The 15,429-nt window shown below is 32.8% G+C and overlaps 1 protein-coding gene across 2 annotated transcripts; it reads left to right on the top strand.

Annotated features, from left to right (window-relative positions):
• Positions 1-957: 957 nt before the first annotated feature.
• On the top strand, positions 958-12,383 carry LOC120068912 (peroxisomal acyl-coenzyme A oxidase 1-like). Of its 2 annotated transcripts, XM_039020552.1 has the most exons (14): positions 958-1,162; positions 7,807-7,915; positions 8,025-8,086; positions 8,164-8,373; positions 8,456-8,543; positions 8,616-8,778; positions 9,948-10,143; positions 10,261-10,458; positions 10,571-10,702; positions 10,867-10,987; positions 11,104-11,214; positions 11,407-11,476; positions 11,610-11,793; positions 11,884-12,383. In XM_039020552.1, exons 1-14 carry the CDS (start codon positions 1,025-1,027, stop codon positions 12,091-12,093), a joined length of 1,992 nt encoding a protein of 663 aa, XP_038876480.1. In that variant the 5' UTR covers positions 958-1,024; the 3' UTR covers positions 12,094-12,383. The 2 variants fall into 2 exon arrangements, with proteins under 2 accessions (XP_038876480.1, XP_038876481.1); XM_039020553.1 differs by lacking the exon at positions 7,807-7,915 and having other exon boundaries at positions 1,064-1,162; positions 11,884-12,382.
• The last annotated feature ends 3,046 nt before the right edge of the window (positions 12,384-15,429 follow it).

Below are 15,429 nucleotides of genomic sequence, written 5' to 3'. Positions count from 1 at the left end.
TTTTAGAATTTGAATATTTATCAATAGAAAACACAAAACAAAAAAAAAATGTTACCAAAACAAAAAACAAAATGGTTACCAAACGAGGTCTAATCTTTTTGTTTTTATATATTAAAATAATTGGAGAATAAACCATTTAAAGGAAAAATAGTTTTTTTAAAAGGAAAAGGAGTATTTATTGATATATTATGCCAGAAGTAAAAGTTGAATAATATTGTATGAAGACCAAAATTTCACTAATTTTTATTATTATATAAAATACACGAACAAATTAAACTTTTAGAAATAGTGTCTGTAGACATAATTTTCGAAAATATTAACAAAATGGTGGCCTTAAAAGTTCAATTTTTCATTTTTATTTTTTTGCCAAAATAACCAATTTAAATAAACCTCAATTTGAATGGTATAATTCGACACATCATCTACAACTGTATTATCCCAAAGACTAAAATGTATAATAATAATGTAAATTTTTACGAATAGAAAAAATGTCAAATTACTCACATAGAGAACAGAAAAAAAAAAAAAAAAAACTTAACGTCTATCACAAATATAACTTCCTTATTTCTCTATTTTTGAAAAATCTCCGAGTAATAAACTATTTGAATTCCTAATTTGTTGATAAGTTTAGTTCAGCGAGTTGATGAATGAGATACTTGGTGCTGCAGCTTTAATCAAAATGAGTGATCACAATCGTTACATCGAAACTCTATCACGCAAAGGAATTTGGAATCTGCATGACTGCCGCGCTAGGCTGTGGTACATGATTTAAAAACCTATTTTTAGAATAATTTCCCACCAACCTTATTTTTGTCATTATTTATTTAAAAAAACATTATTTTTTTAAAAAAAAAATTGAGAAATTCAAAACGCAAAGGACTGATGGGGATAGTGAGAAACAGGCTGCTTTAAATACCCAGGAAGCTCCATTCCATTTGGCAAAGATTTGGACCTCGTTTTCGTATTTTCGAGTTGAAGGTGTTTTTTCAAAGGGGGGGGTTTTGGAGTTGTTGTTGAGGAACAAATGGAGGGAGTTGATCATCTTGCCCATGAGAGGAACATGGCTCAATTCGACGTCAATGATATGAAGATCGTTTGGGCGGGTTCTCCTCAAGCGTTTGAGGTATCTCACCGAATGTCTCGACTGGTTGCTAATGATCCGGTGAGTCATTTTTGTTTCTACACATTGCCCATTCATTTGATTTCATGGATTCTTTCTCTGGGGTTTTTACTTTTTAAAATAAAGAGTTTTGGGACAAATAGACATATGAAATGTACTCTAAATTCTTCCTTAGTGAAAAAATCCTTCAAAATCAAATTGGTCTTCCCCGATATGATCCTCCCCTTGTGTACAACTGCTGCTGCACCGACAGACGGCGACACTACAATAGGACTATGCAACGACAGCGGCGGAGACTCGGATACCTTCTTTTATTTATTTATTTATTTCGAGTTTTCTGATTTACCAATTTATTTGTTTCTGATTTGTTAGAAAAATATGCCTTCTTTCTCACTAACACCCTTCACGATGGGCTTCCAAGCTTCCACCAATTCATAAACATTTTTATTTTTTGTTTATTTCTTTAAATAATGCATTCTTCAGAGAAGAATTCTGGTGGACCCACAAAACATATTCTAGAAAAATAGCAAAGTAAAATGATGGAAATGTTCAAATAATCTAACAATCCGAATAATTTGGACTACCTAACCCAAAATATAAGGATTGGGTTGGGTTAGTCTTGTTTTTAGGTTGGGTTGTATTAAAATTTTTCTATTTTTGTTGGGTTGGGAGTTGTGGCTAAAAAGAATTTGGGTTGACCCAACCCAACCCAACCCAAATTTTATATATATAAATAAAATATACTATATATACTTCTCTTTATTTAAAATTTGATTATTTTGTATTATTAATTTGTGAATTTTAAATATTTTTCTTTATTTGAAGTTTTCAATAAATATCTTAGATATTTGGTATTTAACCTTTTTGAATTATATGAAATTTTAGTTATTAGCTATGTATTGTATATAAATTTACCTATTTTTAATTAAATAGAAAAAACAAGTTATAACTGACAACCCAACCCAACCTAATCCGAATTTTAAAAGTTGGTTTGGTTTAGAGACTTTATTTGGGTTCTTTGGATTGTCAACTCAACCAATCTGAATTTTCGGATTGGTCTAAAAAACCATCCTTAGCCCAACCCAACCCATGTTCATCCCTATTGGTGTGACAAATTTTGAAATTTTTGAATTTTTTTTTGAGTGAGGTTTATGGTTTACTTTATGTGAAAAGTGTGGTTGTTCGGATTTATTTTGGGAAAACAAGTGTGGGTAGCACATATTTTAGCGAGTTTTTTAGGTATTATTTTTTTATCTCGTTAATAATTCACAACATGTTTTAACAAGTTTTTAGGTACTATGGTTTTTTTTTTTTTTTTTTTATCTCACAACTATCTTGCAATTTTCAAACTTGAAATGCCTAACACAAATCAATTTTATATTTGTTTCAAGTGATTTAGGATGATTTACATATGTTTTAGCAAGTTTTTAGATATTGCTTTTTATCTCGCAACTATCTTGCCACTTCCAAACTTGAGATGTCTAACTTCAAATCAATTTTATACTTGTTTTTGGTGATTTAAGATGGTTTTACACATATTTTATCAAGTTTTTAGGTAATGTTTTTTATATCGCGATCATCTCATATCTTCCAAATTTGAAATGTCTAATTCTAAATTAATTATACTTGTTTTAGGTGATTTAGGGTGATTCTATCCATGTTTAGGCTTAATTTTTAGGTTTTTTTTTTTTTTAATCTCACAAACATCCTGCAACTTTAAACTTGAAATCTCTATCTTAAATCAATTTTGCACTTGTTTTAGGTGATTTTGAGTGATTTTACCCATATTTAGGCTTAATTTTTAGGTATTTTTTTCATCTCGAAAACAGCTCACAAACCTCTCACAACTTTCAAACAGCTCACACAGCTCACAAACCTCTTGCAACTTCCAAACTTGAAATATATAACCCCAAATCAATTTTATACTTGTTTTATTTGGGTAGTTTTAGGTTGTTTTATACATGTTTTAGCTTAACTTTTAGGTTTCTTAAACTCGCAAATATCTTGCACCCATCTCGTAAATTCCAAGCATCGTCTCGCACCCATCTCACAACTTCCAAACATCTTGCACTCATCTCGCAATCATCTCACAATTATCTTCCAACATCTAAACTTGAAACATCTAACTCCGAATCATTTTAGAAATATTCTATGTGAGTTGGGGTGGTAGGAACATATTTTTAGGAGTTTTTTTTAGCTATAACACATGGATCAGGGTAATATTTTTTATTTTATCTCATAAACATCTCGCAACTATCTCGCAACTTTCAAATTTGAAATGTAGCCTTAAATCATTTTTATACTTGTTTAGGTGATTTAGACGTGTTTTTGTGTGGTCTTATACATGTTTTAGCATGTTTTTGGATGTTGTTTTTTGGTGTTGTTTCTTTTGTTTTTTTTATCTTGCATACATGTACAATATGTATGTATACATGTGTATTCATGTACATATTATATGCAATATGTTTCAAGTATAAACTGAAGGAAAACCAGTGACGGTTTTGCAGCGGAAGCGGAGATTGATTTCATTTTTTTTATTTTTACATAATTTCAGAAATTACAGATCATAAACAATTATGCATTAATAAATCTAAATTTACAGCATGCATTTGAGGGAAATTAGGAAAGAAACATACATACCCTTGAAGCCAATTTCTTTATGAATTCCCTCGAGTGTATCTCGAACCTCTTCGATCTCCAAATGGTAGACACCACCACAAAAAGGAATATTCTGTATTCTCTAGGGTTTAGAATTAGCCGGAGTTGTAGGGGTCTGCCTAAGATTTGGAAGAGGGAGAGAGATTGAGAGGCAGAGAAGAACCTTTTCTTCTCTGTGAATTTCTGTAGAGAGTAATTATAGAGAAGGTCTTCCAGATCCACAAAAGATAGAAGAAGAAGACGATGAATGAATTCTACAGCCACACACTACATGTTTCTTGAGAGAAATTAGAGGAAGGTTGTTGTAACTCCCTCCCTTTAATTAAACTCAATATAAAATAATTAAATTAAAATAATGTGTGTGTATATATATATTATATGTTATATCAAATACAATATAACCTATAGTTTTATTATCTCTCAACAATACATGATATTTAATATAAATCATATTGATGATAAAATCAATTATATGAATCTCATCCATATAATTAATATTCGAATCATATTCAAATATTTAATTCCTCTCAACTATTTATGGTATTTAATATAAATCATATTTATATTAAATTTAATTATATGAATCTCATTCATATAATTAGTATTTGAATCATATTCAAATTTCTCTCAAAATACCTTATACTATAATGTATCAAATACATTATATTAATTATATCACATATATAATTAATTTAATAAATTATTTTATATATAATTAATTCCTTCAATTAATTTGAACAATTCAAATTAATCTAAAATTAATTCTCAATTAAATCCTTATTGAGCTACAGAGGGGACCTTATAGACCTGTAGATTGAAGTTTCAATGGTGCTTAGATAATTGAACTCTTTAATTAAATTATCCAACTTCTATTAACTGTCGGTCATTCCACTAAAGATCGAAAGCTGCACTCTTCACACTATAGATATATTTCTATGTCCATTGGATATTACCAATCAATAGTGTGATAACCTTTCACAAATTGCTCGTAAGTAAATTGGGCCAAAATTACCGTTTTGCCCCTATAGTTACATATAACTCCTTAAATGTCACTAATTCCTCTAATGAACAATAAGTCATAGTCTAACTATGACCAAGTCCCTCTCGGGCCAAGAGAGGGTGTGCCACATTGTTCAAGTCTCAGAATCAACCCTTAAAGGAGCAATTTATCTACTTACCCCGACATCAGGGAAGGAGCGAATTCCGTCTTGTGTAACTATGTTCCCAACTCCCCAATCAAACGAATCCCAAAATGGTAGGCTTAGTGAGTTGACATCTGGCCACTCTCGGCCATACAAATCAAAAGATTGCCTTCATAAGCAGAAGTTCACAACTCACTCAGGATTCAGGTCATATCCCTTATGGTCATCCTAGTGAAATGTAAGTCTCTATTATTAATGTTTTGTTATATAATGAGACTAATCATTTCGTGGTCCGGTCTTATACAAACTCTTTGTATAGGACACCCCCACTCACATGTCTCCATATGAATGATCGGGATCATATCATTTGTAGCACTTTTCAACACTTGTAATATCTACAAAGCGGATCGTATCTGTAGTGTCACAAGGATAAGGTACCCAACCTTATCCATTTACTACAGACCGTTTAGGCTATTATTTAAACAAGACTCACCTCTATATTTCTACATATTTGTTTAAATTACATAAAATAACCTAGGATCTTAGTTTATTGGATTGAGTGTATACTCATAAAATAACAATTATTTTATTAATAACAATATGTTTATACAATATTTACAAACTACGAGAATACAAGAGATTTATGACACCAATCTCAACACAAATATATATGGTGTTGAACATTTTAGGTACATTTTTAAAATTTGTTTGTTGTAATATATTTTACCAAGACACTTACAATGTATAAACAAGATAAAAGATCACTCAGAATAAGGGTGTATACATTATCATTTAATTCTTCAAATAGTATATATGTGAATTACAAGTCTCAATGCAACGAGGTATTCATCATTTTTTTTATCTCTCATCTCATACTCTACCATAATATGGGCTGTCCTTCAATTATCGAGAAGTCTTTAATTCTTGGAAAACTTAAAAACAAAAAAATGAAAATAAAAATTTCATAAAGCTCCCAAATATCTCATAGCATATAAAATGATTTGGATGAAACATTTCCAAATTTGGAAGTTGGAAAGTTGTTGTGAGATAATGCAAGATAAAATATAATATGTAATAAACTATCTAAAACATGTCTAAATCCACCCTAAATCACCTAAAATTAATTACGGGTTAAGCATTTCAATTTTAAATGTTGTAAGATGTTTGTGAGATAGAAAGCAATAACTAAAAACTTACTAAAACATATGTCAAACCATCTTAAATCACCTTTAAATCACCTAAAACAAGTATAAAATTGATTTAGGGTTAGACATTTTAATATTTAAAGTTGCAAGATGTTTGCGAAATGGTTGTGAGATAAAAACAAAGTTCCTAAAAATTTGCTAAAATATATGTAAAATCGCCCTAAATCACCTCTAAATCCCCTAAACAAGTATAAAATTGATTTGGGGTTACCCAATTCAATTTTTGAAGTTGGGAGATGTTTGCGGAATAAAAATGTAACGACCCGAGTTCAGGAAAGGTACATGAATGAACCGGTATCACATCCGAACGAGAGAGATCCTGAGGACATGAAAATATGGTTAAGAAAGGCTTAAAAGAATTGAAAGTTACTACCTATACTAACAAGGTGCACCCTCCTTTCCAGTGGCTCAATCATAAGAACTTTCAAAGTTAAGCGTGCTTATCTTGGAGCAATCCTATGTTGGGTGACCTTCTGGGAATTGTTGAAAGGACCCGTGTACTTCTAAAGTATTCAAGGCAAGTGAGGAAGTGAAGAAGAAGGGAGGATGACATATCCAGGTCGCCGGATTCCGAATCCTGGTCTAAATTTTGGGCCCGGGGCATTACAAAAAATCAATAACTAAAAACTTACTAAAACATATGTAAAACTACCCTAAATCACCTATAAACCACCTAAAACAAGTGACATTTCAATTTTTGAAGTTGTGAGATATTTGCAAAGATAAAAAACAGTAACTAACAACTTGCTAAAATATATGTAAAACCACCCTAAATCACCTATAAACCACCTAAAACAAGTATAAAATTGATTTGGGATTAGACATTTCAATTTTTGAAGTCGTGAGATAGGTGCGAGATATTTAGATCACCTATAAACCACCTAAAACCTGTCTCTTATACACATCTAGATAACCACCCTAAATCACCTATAAACCACCTAAAACAAGTATAAAATTGATTTGGGATTAGACATTTCAATTTTTGAAGTCGTGAGATAGGTGCGAGATATTTGTGAGATAAAAAATAGTAGATAAAAAAACTCCATAAAACAAGTGTACAACCACCCTAAACCAAGTATATAACTGATTTGGGGCATTAGACATTTGATGTTTGGAAGTTCTAAGATGTTTGCGAGATTAAAAAAAAGTAGCTAAAAGAATTTATAAACACATGTGAAAACCACTATAAATCATTTACAAGTATAAAATTAATTTGAGGTTATACATTTTCGGTTTGGAAGTTACACCAAAAAGAGAAAAAAATTTAACCCAACTCAACTCAACATCAACATAAGAATCAAAGTAGAGGACCGAAAATTTCATAACAATAAAAAGAAATCATAAAACTTACCGCAAAGAAATTGAAACTGAAAGAATGTTGAAGTTGCTAACAACCTTAGGACATGACAAGGGAGCTTAAGGAAAGAGAAGTTAGAGAGAAATTAAAGAGGAGTTGGAGAAAAATGAGAGAAAAGATGAGAGAAGGAGAGGAAGTCAAGAAAGTTGGGAGAAAAAAGAATAAAAAGTTGGGTTCTCTCAATTTAAAAGTAATATGGACATTTTACATCTCATTTGTCCTAAAAGTCTTCCTTTCAAAAAGCAATATAAAAAATCCATAACACCTTAAAATGTGTCCCATTTTTGGTAATTTCCCATTCTTTGTGATGTTCTTGGTTTAAAGGCCTTTAGAAAGGACAATAGTGTCCATTTAACAAGGAAGGAGCTGTTTAAGAACAGTCTTAGGAAAGCAGCTTATGCATGGAAGAGGATTATTGAGCTTAAACTTTCTGGTATGGTATTGGCTACTTGATTTGAGTTCATTCTGTGGATTGTATTGTATTCTTTTCCCTATTTTTTTTGAACATATTGTATTTACCTTGTGTTGTTATTTCTTGATAGAGGAGGAAGCTGGCAGATTAAGGTTCTTTGTGGATGAGCCAGCATATACAGATGTTCACTGGGTGAGTTGAGTTTATTCTCTTTGGTGGCATTACAGCAACATAAATTTTTGTCATTTAATTTTTCTTCTTTATTTTAGGGCATGTTCGTTCCATTCCTTAAAGCGCAAGGAACTGAGGAGCAGCTACAGAAGTGGTTGCCATTGGCATATAAGATGCAAATAATTGGTTGCTATGCTCAAACCGAACTGGGTCATGGTTCAAATGTTCAAGGGCTTGAAACAACTGCAACGTTTGATCCAAAGACAGATGAATTTGTTATACATAGTCCTACACTTACTTCAAGCAAAGTAAGTAGAGTATATTATTTAGGTATGAGAATATATGCTGCATTCTTTGTGTCTTATTTTGTTCCTTCTTGGTTGTGAACAGTGGTGGCCTGGTGGTCTGGGTAAGGTTTCAACACATGCGATTGTATTTGCTCGTCTTATCATCGACGGTCGTGACTATGGAGTGCATGGTATGCAAATTACTATATATGAAAATGCTTAAAATCCTCTAGTGTTCTTGATCCTGACTTATTATTTTGTAGGTTTCATAGTCCAGATAAGGAGTTTGGATGATCACTCAGTTCTACCAGGCATAACCATTGGAGATATTGGTATGAAATTCGGGATTGGAGCTTACAGTACTATGGATAATGGGGTCATGCACTTTGATCACATCCGCATACTGAGGAACCAACTGTTGATGAGGTTATTTCTATTCATTTTCTTTGTCACTTGTTCCTTATTGTTTGGTATCTATGATAGCCACTTGGTTCCTAGGGGTCACTGAGGGATTTAGTATAGGTCTAGGGGCTCAACTTTATGCTCATTATATATATATATTACTGATACAGTATGAATACCATTAGCTATCTTAGTAGAAAATCTATCTTCCATTCTTCTCCAGCTTATTCCTTAACCGCCCTTCGATTTTCGAAAAAAAAAAAAAACAATAATTACACACTAATCTCCACCGGATACAACTAGAAATTAAGAAGGAAGTCATGCATCAGCATGATTTATTCAACTTCATTTTTAAATTTCTTTTTGTTTATTTTTATAGTTCTTCAACTTCAATAAATCTGTAACTTTTTTATTTCTTCTCCAACTTCTCGGCTTTTTCTTCTTCTCCTAGTTTTTTAGGTAAGTTTTGTAATTTATTTTCTTCTTCTTCTAGTTTGGCTACCCATTAGTCTATTGATTGCTTACCTTAGCATTGATCTTACCATTTACAATGGCTACCGTAGGGAGGACATTTTCTGCTATGAGTATTATAAAGACTCAGTTGCGTAATCGAATGTGAGACCAATGGATGAATGATTGTCTTGTAACATATATTAAGAAAGATTTATTTGATAAAATAGGTAATGAAGTTATTAGTTATCGACTTCAAAATATGAAATCTCGCAGAGGACAATTGTAATGTACGAAAGTTAGTAAATTTATAAATTTTTAGAACTACCCACTTATAAATTATTTTTACTATCTATAAGACCCCACGTCAACAAAATTTCTGGATCCGCTACTGCTAGGGTTATTGTCACTTATCACAAAGTTTCAATCCTTGAGGTACATATAATCCACTTTGAATTAGCTTCATATCAGGCAAATGCTTAGTATCCGCAAGTAGATGTTCAAACATCTCATTCTTTCTCAGACTTGTACATTGGTCATGTCTATCTATTGGATATAGGAATGGGGATCATTTCCTTGTTTGTTTGGGGGACGAACCTTGGCGAATCTCATTTCTATTGTTCCATTTTACAAAATTTCAGAAAACAAAGAATAATATCAATAGAGACTCTCTAATTGATATGCATATATATCATGCATTCAGTTGAACAAACCTTCTGAAGTTAGCTCTATAAACTTTGCAGGTTTTCTCAAGTTACGAGGGAAGGGAAATATGTGCAATCAGATGTTCCGCGACAACTACTTTATGGCACTATGGTAGCTGTTCGAAAGATGATTGTAGTTGATGCTTCAAATGCCTTATCACGTGCAGTATGTATTGCTACGAGGTACGGTGCTGTTCGTAGACAATTCGGAGCACAGGATGGTGTGGAAACTCAGGTATGAATACAGTCAACGATATGTTAAGGATAAGGGTGTATTGTAATTTTCAATGACATTATTTTTCTGTTCTACATTTGTTGACGAATAATGTTTGTCATTTGTTTGGTTTTTCAGGTGATCAATTATAAAACACAACAAAGCAGGCTGTTCCCTTTGCTGGCTTCTGCCTATGCTTTCAGATTTGTTGGCGAGTGGTTACAATGGCTATACACGGATGTGACTGAGAGACTGGCCGCCAACGATTTCTCAACCTTGCCTGAGGTTCATGCATGCACTGCAGGGTTGAAATCAATCACAACGGCTGCAACTGCTGTGAGCCAATCCTTTACTTGTATCTGTTAGTGTACTAGCTAGCAGCACCATTAGTTCTAAATTGTTTTATTAACATTCGTATAATCAAACACCACCTGTATTTTTCTCACAGGATGGGATTGAGGAGTGCCGGAAGTTATGCGGTGGACACGGCTATCTTTGTAGCAGTGGGCTTCCTGAGTTGTTTGCAGTTTATGTCCCTGCCTGTACATATGAAGGAGACAATGTTGTGCTACTTTTACAGGTGTGGTCGTGGTTTAAATTTTCAAGACAAGAATTATGATTGTGACTTGGTGTTAAACTTCTCAACAGGGGCAGCTCTATTTTATTCTTCGATTGTTCCTTATAAAGAAAATAAAAGCTCAAGGCTCATGACTAATGGGAAACTTTTTGTTGTTTATGATATAGGTTGCAAGATTTCTCGTAAAGACCATATCCCAGTTGGTGTCCGGGAAGAAGCCTGTTGGTACAACAGCTTACATGGGACAATTACAACACCTGATGGAATCCACTTGCAGAGTTCAGAATGGTAATTTGTTATAAAAACGAGAGAAATATTTGAAAGTCCCACATGAACACATGATAAAAATCATAAGGACTGATTAATTATTTATTGCTTTTCTTGTCAATTCTGATTCTCTGCAGCTGAGGACTGGTTAAACCCCAGCATGGTTCTTGAGGTTTTCGAAGCACGGTCAGCCAGGATGTCTGTTGAATGTACCAAAAAACTTAGCAACTTTACCAATCAAGAAGAGGGTGGGTCTGCTTCTACCTGGATGAAAAATGGAATTTATTAAAGAAAAAAAAAATCAGTTTTTCAAGAAATATCGGAATAACTACCTCGTTTGCTCGTGCCATCTTTAAACTCGTTTAAAGATCTATACATGACAGTGATGATTTGTTCTTAGCTTGTGGACATTTTCATAATTATCCTTTATTGTACTGCAGGTTTTCAGGAACTTTCTCCTAGTTTTGTTGATGCTGCTGTTGCACATTGCCAACTAATTGTTGTCTCCAAGTAAGTTTCTTGTTGGATTCATCAAATCATTGAAAGCTTTGATTCTTTTGACTGGTTTTTAAATCCAAAACTTTCACATACAAACCACGGCCCGGTTCGGTTACTGATCGTTTAGAAAATCTTTCGCCTTCAGATTCATTGAGAAACTTCAGGGGGACATAGCTGGAAAGGGAGTAAAAGAGCAGTTGCAGAAGCTTTTCAGTATTTATGCTTTGTATACGCTGCACAAACACATGGGTGATTTTCTTTCCACTTCCACCATCACTCCCAAACAAGCTTCACTTGCTGATGATCTACTTAGATCTCTATATTCCCAGGTCCAAACACAAGAATATCTCCTTCTTGACCTTCTAATTGTCGAAGGAAAGCCGTCTTCTAACCCGACGTCGGAATTTTCTCCTTTGTAGGTTCGACCCAATGCAATTGCTCTTGTCGATGCGTTCAACCACACCGACCACTACCTCGGCTCGATTCTTGGCCGATATGATGGGAATGTTTACCCGAATCTCTATGATGAGGCGTGGAAGGATCCTATGAACGACTCGGCTGTTCCTGATGGCTACCATGAATATATCAAACCATTGCTTAAGGAGCAGGTCAGAAATTCAAGGCTATGAAGAAGAAGGATGGTGTAACAAAATGTTATGCTCTTGATAGTTTGTAATAGTCCATGGATTCAGCTCGGGATTCTACTCTCCGGTATGAATTCGCATTATTTTAGATCGAATTACTGGCTATTAATCTTAAGTACCTTATTAAGAAAGTAGGTTTTTTTTCCTTCTCCTTTTTAATTTTTATTTTTTAGTCACTAATAAAAAAATAGAAGTTGAAGTTTCTTATCCCCTTCTTGTTATTATTAAGATAATTGCGTACTTTTATGAATAATAATCAAGTATATAGCAACATTTTAAAGAATTGTAAATAGAGCAAAATTTTTAAGTGATATACTCTTGATAGACTCTCCTACCAGTTATATGGTCTATCACTAAAAGACTTCGAAAGCAAAATCTAAATTTTACTATATCTGCAAATTCTTTTAGATTGTGCTATATTTGTAAATACTTTAAAGCTAATTATTATATTTACAATTGTCCCTTATTATTATTTTAGTCTTTGGGTGCTATTTTTATATCTATTGAATCCATATTACTCGGATTACATAATTTAGAGAAGGTATAATATAAAATATGATTGGATAACAAGATTTGTGAATGCTTATGGCGAGTGGTTTACTAAAATGTTATCCAAAAAATATTATTACTTTAGAGGTTACATGTAACATTCCGAATTTCAAGAAAATTTAAGTTAATTATCTAAAATTATTGAGTTTAAATTTCCCTTTCATTTGGAAAATTGGGAATAAATTGAAATAATTGAAAAATTTTTATTGGTTAAATTAAATTTAATTGATTAGATATTCAAACTGATTATCTTGAAAATATTAAATTTTGCTTCCCTTTGATTTTGGATTTTAGGGACAACTTTAAAAAAAAATTAAAGAGATAATTAATTTCATGTGGTTTTGAATTGATTTAAATATTTGAAGAATTTAATTTGTATCAAATTGATGCATCTTATGCCATTTAATTTTTTTTTTTTTTTGAAGCCTAAATTAAGATAATTTGAAGAGTTAATTGATTATTAATTTAATAGAATCTTTGGAGATTTTGGAGATATTGTGATAAAATATTTTATTTATCTTTTCAAAATTTGAAAAAAAAATAAAATAATTGAGATTTTTTTTGAAATTAAATGAGAGTGAAAAAGGCAAAAAAATTGGAAAAAAAGCAATTCGGTTTTTCAACGATTCCACAAAACTGTCGATTGCTAAAGTTTGAACTGTTGGATCGTGCTAAAATTTGGTCCGTCTGTTCGAGACATATAGAGTTTTATTTTGAATGGTTGGATCGTTGTTTGAAGCTCTAGTTTGTTCATAATCGCTGCCAAATAAAATCTGTAAAACTAGAAATTCCCCTTATCTCTCACTCTCGCAAACCCTCCTCATGCAAGACCCTCACTACCAGCCGCTAGCCTAAAAAATTTTTGGCGTCAACACCCGCTGCCTATCTATGATAGCCACGAGCCGACGTGCCATCAGCCACCACTGCCCGATCTTTGCCGGAATCTTGAGAAAAACCTTGGATAAGACTTATTTTACTTATAATTTGGGAGGTGAAATTCACCCATTTGATTTTGGGTTAAATTAGTAATCTCTCTTTGGTGTGAAACTTAGATTCAAGATTTGGAAGTTTTGTGGCATTGACCATCAAGCTAGAGACCATTTTTCGTTTTGCAAAAAATTGGTAAAGATCAGTAAGTTTTAGGTAAGTTGTTGGTTGGTTATTCTTTTGGGTTGAGGGTAATAGTAGGGAAATTAAGTAATTGATTTTGGATTTAATTCTTGATTAGAATGGCTAATCGAATCAAGTTTTAGAAATTGTCTTGAACCAAGCCACAACTTTGGGTTGATTCATGTATTCTAAAGGTTTTAAGAAATTATTTACGTGGACTTTTATGACCAAGTTGAGGTAAGTAGTTTACTACCGGTTTACCCTCGAACCCAAGCATGTGTTACGCATTGGTTCTTAAGTTGGAATAAAATATTTTGATATGCCTGCTGGTCAGATGAAAATTTTGGAAGCTTACGCTTATGTCACTGTATGTCGATGTTGTATGTTGTCGCAAAGTTTGATGGATGGATAAATTGTGAACTGTTGAGTGTTCTTAGCATGATTTATGACCTTGTTTGTATGCTTATGTCTGTATGAGAATTTAGTGACTGTTAGTGTTGCCATTGGGCTATGCACATCGCATGTTGTGAGCCTTCGGCCCACACCCTATGTTTATGTACAGTGTCCTTTTGGGACCACCACTTATGTTTATGTTTGTGACCTCTGGGGTCACTACTTATGAAAGCGTGCCTTTGGGTTTGCCCCTTATGCCTATACCTATGCCTACGCCTATGATGCCCTTGTACATTTCTGTCTCAATGGAAAGACTAACAGATCATTGAGTGGGTCCAATAGTGGGTCGCTTACTCAGTATACTTTTATACTCATCCTTTTCTTTTCATGTTTTTCAGGTAAGGGTAAACATAGACTGGTGCATGACAAGAGAGATCCGTGGCCTAGCCAATTGGACGAATTANTTTTCTTTTCATGTTTTTCAGGTAAGGGTAAACATAGACTGGTGCATGACAAGAGAGATCCGTGGCCTAGCCAATTGGACGAATTACTGCTTCCGCACTTAGGTTTCATATATTAGAGTCTGGTTTAGGAGTCAGGCATTTTAAAAATCTCATGAAATATTCCTTGATTTTATTTATTGATTTATTTAATTGTTGTTTATTTTAAAATTGGGTTAGGGGTACCCCGAACAGTATTTTTTTTAGGTTTTCTCTTCTTTACATATTTGAGCATTATTTAATTAAATAAAAATATTATCTTTTTTATTTAGTTATTCTTTGAGAAAATATATTATCAAGCCTATGCATGCATAAAGTAGCGTCCTAGAAACATACTAGAAATTTGGGTCGTTACATTACAAATATTTAAAAAGGAGATGAAATGAGATGATTTAGAGTATTAATTTAAAGAAGAATAAAAAATCCTTTTTGGTCTCTGAGTTTTGAAAAATACGTGCATTTAGTCTTTGATGTTTTAAACGGACTAATTTAGTCCCTGAGTTTTTAAGAATATGTTTAAAATGCCTCTTTCTAAATAAAACCTTTAAATTTAATATTAAAAAATTTATAAATGCTTACGTGACAAGATGACCTTGAAAAGAAATATTCTTTTAATATTTCCCTTTTTTTCTCCCTCCTCTCTCTTATTCTCTCTCCCCTTTCACTCTCCTCCATCTCTATTATTGGATCCTTTCCCCTTCTTTTACATCCCAATGTCTCCCTCTCTTTCTCACTTATTCCCCCGCCATCGTCAATGTCGAAATTTATG

The sequence above is a fragment of the Benincasa hispida genome, unplaced genomic scaffold (genome assembly GCF_009727055.1).
Source record: "Benincasa hispida cultivar B227 unplaced genomic scaffold, ASM972705v1 Contig1360, whole genome shotgun sequence".
NCBI lineage: Eukaryota > Viridiplantae > Streptophyta > Magnoliopsida > Cucurbitales > Cucurbitaceae > Benincasa > Benincasa hispida.
Note: the sequence above shows the minus strand (reverse complement) of the source record. Positions and strands in the feature narration are given on the sequence as shown.